Source organism: Lepeophtheirus salmonis, chromosome 4 (genome assembly GCF_016086655.4).
Source record: "Lepeophtheirus salmonis chromosome 4, UVic_Lsal_1.4, whole genome shotgun sequence".
Classification (NCBI taxonomy): domain Eukaryota; kingdom Metazoa; phylum Arthropoda; class Copepoda; order Siphonostomatoida; family Caligidae; genus Lepeophtheirus; species Lepeophtheirus salmonis.
Window position 1 is genome coordinate 32,373,364 of NC_052134.2, and position 7,153 is coordinate 32,380,516.

The 7,153-nt window shown below is 34.1% G+C and overlaps 1 protein-coding gene and 1 long non-coding RNA gene across 2 annotated transcripts; one reads left to right on the forward strand and one right to left on the reverse strand.

Moving 5' to 3' along the window:
- The first annotated feature begins 648 nt into the window (after window positions 1-648).
- On the forward strand, window positions 649-1,651 carry LOC121115725 (uncharacterized). The gene is made up of 2 exons (XM_040709839.1): window positions 649-781; window positions 844-1,651. The coding sequence occupies exons 1-2, from the start codon at window positions 764-766 to the stop codon at window positions 1,525-1,527; spliced, it is 702 nt and encodes a 233-aa protein (XP_040565773.1). The 5' UTR covers window positions 649-763; the 3' UTR covers window positions 1,528-1,651.
- A 2,163-nt stretch (window positions 1,652-3,814) lies between these two features.
- On the reverse strand, window positions 3,815-5,863 carry LOC139905197 (uncharacterized). Its single transcript, XR_011779773.1, has 2 exons — window positions 5,032-5,863; window positions 3,815-4,270 (listed from the first exon to the last, which is right to left on the reverse strand). It is a non-coding gene; the product is annotated as an uncharacterized lncRNA (long non-coding RNA).
- Between the last annotated feature and the right edge of the window lie 1,290 nt (window positions 5,864-7,153).

The window sequence follows — 7,153 nt, forward strand, 5'->3', positions numbered from 1 at the left end:
AAGAAAGTATTTTCCTTAATATATTGATTGTTTAAGCCCCCAAGATTGCCAATAATAACAATGATTAACTTTCATGAAAATGCTTTTTAGAGTAATTTTCATTTTAGAGGTAAGGTAGTGAGGTAGAATGAATTATATTTGTGAACCGGTAATTACAAAATAATAAATCGTTTATTTATTTATTTTTTCTGTTATTTAGTATATAATGTGATAATATAATAATCTCTCTAAAAAATCATTCAAAGGTTCTATTTAGAAAATCACTTCAATTACGTGTAAAATTCAAACTTATTTACATACCTATCTTATTTTTACACCTCCAACCTATAAAAAATATTTACACCCTGTTGAACTTATTTTAAATTAAGGATGAGAATTAATCAAAATTATATTTCTATTAAAATGTATAAAATGAAAAAAAAAAACAGACAGTTTTAAGATTATATTTATTGTTGGAAAATTAAAGATAAACATCACACCTAAAACAGTTAATTTAATTTACAGTTAGACAATAAATATAATCATAATTGATCCGATAAATGTAATTGTACGGAGCTGAAGAACCAACATAATGTGATGCACATATTTCGTTACATGAAGTATGAGTAAACTTCGTTTTGCATAAAACGCGTGGATATGGAAATTCTCCCATATTGGCAATATGACCAAAAGGGCGTGACACTCTTGTATAAATACATTCGCGTATACTTCGATTATCATCAGTTTTGCACATTGCAGTCTAATCTTCTGAGCTTGAATTATCATGGCAGTCAAATCCTTGGTAGGTCCTTAAAATTATGTACATAATAATTAACAATAATATTTATTTTTTATATGAAATAGTTGGTCCTTATCGCCTTGGCCGCTTGCGCCATTGCCGAACCTAGCTATGTTGGATATCCCAACGCTTATGCTGAATACGGATATGGATACACTCCCCGTGTCTACAAGCGTGAGGCCGAAGCTTCTCACACTCCCTCTTACGGACACCCTTCTGCCTATTCCCACGGATATGCTCCTCGTGTCTACAAGCGTGAGGCTGAAGCTTCTTACACTCCCTCTTACGGACACCCATCTGCCTACTCCCACGGATATGCTCCTCGTGTCTACAAGCGTGAGGCTGAAGCTTCTTACACTCCCTCTTACGGACACCCATCTGCCTACTCCCACGGATATGCTCCTCGTGTCTACAAGCGTGAGGCTGAAGCTTCTTACACTCCCTCTTACGGACACCCATCTGCCTACTCCCACGGATATGCTCCTCGTGTCTACAAGCGTGAGGCTGAAGCTTCTTACACTCCCTCTTACGGACACCCTTCTGCCTACTCCCACGGATATGCTCCCCGTGTCTACAAGCGTGAGGCCGAAACTTCTTATACCCCATCTTACTCTTACGGATACCCCTCTGCTCACTCTTACGGATACGCTCCTCGCGTCTACAAGCGTGAGGCTGAAGCTTCCTACACTCCTTCTTACGGATACTCTGCTTATCCCTATGTTCGTCCTTCTTATGGATATGCTTATTAAGATCTGAAATTGTACAATGCATGATGAACCACAAAAATATTCATTCGTAAATCTTTTTGACTTGATTTATCTTCTTGTTTGAGAAAAAAATTATTTAAGATAAAAATATATAAAATTATTAGAATTCAATGTATCTTTATTTCTAAATGTCGACTTTCAATTATTTGAATTTATGTATCTATGGTATTATTATTGATTGGATTTGGGTAAGAGCGCGAGGAGAAGGTGGGAGCGAGACATATGGTATTATTAAATTAAGAGCCCTTTAATATCAGCTGTCTATTTTATTATTTTGGAGGGTAAAAATACATTTTTGACATGGAGAAGATAATCTTCTACATTTAAAATACTTTTAGTGTAGGGAAAATATCATAATTATATTTAAAAACACATATACTTAATTTATTAAGTATTTATGAAACAATTTTCACCAAAGAAAAAGGAAGAATTATTCTTTTTGCGGGAGAAGTTAACACACAAACAATTTTTAAATAATGAAAAAATAAAGAAAAAACGGAACACGTTCAACAGTTTTTCTTTTTCCAATCGCCATACTTAGTTTTTCCTTTAAACACATACCATCTTTAGAGATATATGGGTATTGATTTATTATAAAAATCCTATTGTATTTCGATTCATGTAAATGAGGGAAATTATTTTTGTTCGTTCTTTAATGATATTTACCACAAGGCCAAGCCTTCTTCAGGCCTTTTTAATAATTTGTGTTCATATTTCCTTTTATGTTTTGTTTTTTTCAGTTTTAATTTATTTATATATATAAATTACTTTTCTCAAAAAAAGGGCAATTTAATTTGGATTTTTTATGTTCTTTTAATGAAACTTTATTTAAATTTTTAATATATAGTATGTCCAAAAATTGATGGTGGTTTTTTTTTTTTTTTTTTAAATCATGAAATAACCTAAACAAGTGATTTTTTTTTTCGCGAAAAACTTTATTTACTTCGCAATATTATTCAAAGTATCTGGAGAAATTTTTTCCCAAGCTTTTGTCATTTTTTTTTTTTTAATTCATCCTCTGAAGTTGCTGTCGCATTTTTATGGAGCTCCCTCTGGACCAAAGCACACAAATTTTCAATGGGAGAAAAATCAGGACTGTTAGCAGGAATCCAAGTTGTCTGAACACCACATTTGTGCCTTTTTGGAGTTATGAGCAGGGGCACCATCCTGCTAGAAAATGGATCTTGATGTGTCAGACAACATTTTCCTCTTCAAAGGAGGTCGAGTTTCTTCAGTACGAGACAAAGCTGACTTGCTGAGGATCTCAGTTACGTAGTACTCGGCCGTCACAGTTTGGTTTCGTGGAGTCAGGTGAAGATATGACACTAGTTGGGGGTTAATAACGGCCCTAACCTGAATTTTCTGAGGAAATTTCAGAGTTGGAGTGAGTTCCACATCTCCCTCATCTCTGGCCCAACCCCGATCTGGTTGGGGATTTGGGGCATGAAATAGCTCAAATCGACTTTCATCACTGAAGAGGATACATTTCTAGTCATCTGCAGTACAGTGTTTCTGCTCACGACCGAACTGAAGCCGGGCCTTCCTTTGGTTTTCTGAAAGATTGGGGTGCAGACAAGGTTTTTATAGTAAAGCATGGAAAGAGTGCCTCAAGTAGTTGTGAACAGATGACTTGGATATTGGAAAGCCCTTTGAAGTCAATCTTGATGCAAGTTTCACTGTGGATTGCCTCTTTTTGGTCAAAGATTTTGAAATCACTAGTTTGGGAACTTTGCTAATTGTTTTCTTCCTTCCTCAACCCGTCTGATTTGCAAGGGTTTGTACATCCGACCTTTTCTTATACTAATTTTCAATGGTCCTGACATGAATCTGTAACCTTTGAGCAACGTCTCTCTGGCTTGATCCACCCTCTATCATGCCAACAGCTTTAGCCCTGGTCTCCAATGTGTGCTCTCTCACCATTTCGGATATTGAATTTCAACTAACATCCTGTGGTGCTTTCTGAGCCCTTTTATGCTGACGTATGATGCAATCATCGAAAATAATTGCATCAGAAAAATTCAATATTGCCGAATGATTGTATCAGCCAAATTTCATTTTATTCCAACCAAATTTTTTTTTAACAAAAAACAGATATTTTTAATACCACCATCAATTTTTGGACGTACTGTATAATATTGTGTGAAGGCCCTGTTAAGAACGAAAACCGTCCCTGATTATATAGCTATATTTATTTAGAACCGTACTTATCCAATCCGAAAAATACTAATTATCTAAAACATTATTAATCAACTAACAATAGAGTAACATAGAGTGAGTACGCAGTATTGAATATTCAGTAACCTGGAAGTAAATATGTATATAGCAAATTGGAGATAACAACATTGAGAATACGGAAGCATTTTTTTTACATATTATGATAAAGTACGCACAATATATGTAAAAAAATACTTTTGGGGTATTCTGTACAAGTTTGCCTGTACGTCATACTTTCTCTATCTATCTCAAAATTAGAGACAAGTACAGAAGATAGTTAAAGTTCATTCTTTACAACCTTTTAATAATAAGGAAATAACATCGGTAGGTCAAGCGTAGGGACGCGAAGTGAAGCGAAGAATATATTGACTGAGAAAGAGGAGAAAGATCTCGAAGAATATATTGACAATTGAAGAGGTGAAGGATCTCAACTTTATCGAGTTATTCGGATAATTAGCACTTCGAAGGGTTACGAAAGTAAATGGAAGGCTTCATAGCGTGGAAGGTCATACTTAAATAAAGAAAAGAAGCATTCTAAAATTAATTAAAAACATTAAATTAATGCAGTTCAAATTTCTAATTCGTTTAATTTGCAATCCTTCCAAAATAATTTTTTTTAATCCAAAGCAAGTCCAATTTGGGAATAATATTTCAGATATACTTCTTCTTCTTGGATGAAAGTAATGGGTATCATTGTGAAGAACATATATGCCATCAAATCCACTAAGCCAGGAAACAGAAAAAAAAACTGCCAAATAGCCCCAATATATATAATAGTAGGGGCGTAGACAGGATTCTATATTGGGGGAGGGTCTTGGTTTTGGAATTAGTTGGAATAAAAATCCAAAATAATAAATTTTAAATTTTTTGAAAAAAAATTCAAATATTTAATATTGTGGAAAAAATCAGAAATATTAAATTTATTGGGGAAAAAATTCATAGCTATTCACAGAAAATTCAAATGTAAATTTGTCTAGTAAAAAGCAAGAATTTCTTAATTTGGAAGGGGGCTACATCACCTCTAGCCTCCCTTTCTGCTGATAGTTCTGATGAGAGTTAGCAAATATGTAAAAATTTACTTGATTGGATCTGTAGATTAAATACAGGGTATCTTTATCTTATTTTCTTCATAAAAAAACTAGGATTATTATTAATTCTCGCCATGTCTTACATAATGACGTTATAACCACTTTACATTACCTACTAGTTTTACTTATTTTAAGATTAGGTAACGAGGCAGTCCTTTAATCAAATAATGGTAAAACTAAGCACCTTATAGTTGGCCTCCTCTCCAATTTTTTTCCAGCCTTGAAAAAGAAAGGAGGCATCTTCTTTCCATCCGAGGCCACTACGTAGAGGACCATTGTTTGGGACGGATATTTGTTGTGGACAATCCCCTGTACCTCTTCTTTTGTTTCATCAAGCCAGTGGTCGTACCAGCGGTTGTAGAATTGATCAACTTTGAAAATCTTCTTGTCCGATAAAATTTTCTCTTGGACCCATTTGCCTTGATCCATGTGAGGATTTTCTTGCACCTCTTGAGCCTCCAGGATTTCATGCCCTCTATCAGGTGTGGGGTACTTGTGAAATGAAATCATCCTGAGTTATGCTTTATAGTCCTCCTGAGTGTCCTAGGAGCACGGAGAAGTCGTTGGTGAGGCGATTCATAGACTTGGTGGGATTTTTCTTTATATTCTTCTCCCAAACTTAACTAGAACTTCGTATCCCTGTTTAAATTATGCCCTCCACTTCCGTAATTCCTGGCAAGGTCTTTTCTATTTTTTTCATCTTTGTCAACTTAAAAACCAGACTTCTAGAACACTTAACAATGTTGATGTAATCTTCATCATATTAACTCCATTATCTAGGAGATCTGAGACGCGCTGCATTTTTGCTTGTTACTCACTCATGATTATGATATGACTAAATGATTTGTATTGTCTGTTTATCTAAAAAAGACGGTGGAAATAGAATATTAATAAATCATCACTAAACCTTTTCATAGTAAAGAAAAAATAAACATTTATTATCAGTGTATATTTACTTCCTTTTTTATCTTTTTAATAGGACGCACTGAGCTTTAGCTGCACATTCTCGTTGTTATATTGTTATTCCTAGACCAAGTATTAATGCAGTTCTCTGATATTATGTGTACATTCAAAAATTTGTTTTTCACTCACTGACAAACTTTGCTTTAATGGAGCGACGCATCTCATTGAGCAACGCGCTTGGAGAAATTGTTCTTTTGAACACAATGTGCATGAGGTCAATTCATGCCCGCTTCTAGAGAAGAAATTATAAATACCTAGTGAATATTTATTTCAAAATAGATTGAGTAATTTTAATAGCATAATGTTAACTTAAACTTAATCAGTGCAACTCTATCAAACTAATTACATGATCATTCAAAAAAATCCCTTTTAAGTTAAATATATTTTATATTCAAATACTTTATCTGTATATATGTTACTGCAATATATTACGACAATATGGCTAAAAAATACTACTTGAAGTGAGAATGAGTAATGGGCCACACCTAAACATAAGGCAGACTGCAATGCGGCCCGCGATTCACAGGTTGGACATCCCTGCATTTGATGATCAAATTGCTTGCTATGAAATTGTATCTTACTCAAAGCCTTCATTATACAATTGCTTGCAATGAATTGTTTAATAATCAAATTACCCACAATCATTTTATTTCAAAATGTAAATGAGGTTCAAATGACCATTGACCACTCTATTTGAAATTTTATGGATTCTTGCACATTTCCCGGGCATTTTGCACATTGCAAAATGCTCGATATCCCATATTGCCCGTAACATATATATAAAATAGAGTTTTTGTGTGTCCCTGCGTGTGTCCTTTATGGGTGACCACATCGTTAAACCTCGGAGGCTGAAATTTTGCGTGGGCGCCTCTTTTGACCCTGGTCACACTAAGACGGGGTTATTATTTATAACGTAATTACATGATCAAAATATTCATACAGTATCTTACTCAAAAAAATGCATAAAATGCAATTCAATTCAAAATATAATTGATGTAGTAGAATATTTCATGAATTAATTTAAAATGAAACTTAGAAAGAATATCTTAAAGGGGTTTCACTTACTGCTATATCATTTATTAATTTTTGGGTTAGAAGAAAGTGACCAAAACTACTTTTTGGGATTGCAGGCTTGGACCCGTTCACTCTTTTTCCGTTCGTTCCTTCATTTTCTGAAAAATTTCCTTTCGTCGTTCATTCTTTTTTTCCGTTCATTTATTCATTTTTTAATTTCAAAAAAAAAACATGGAAGAAGAAAGTTTTGGGGGACGTTAAAAATGAATGTTCCCACGACTACATAGCAACAAATCCAGTAAATTAGGAGCTTGTATAAATTCATAGTA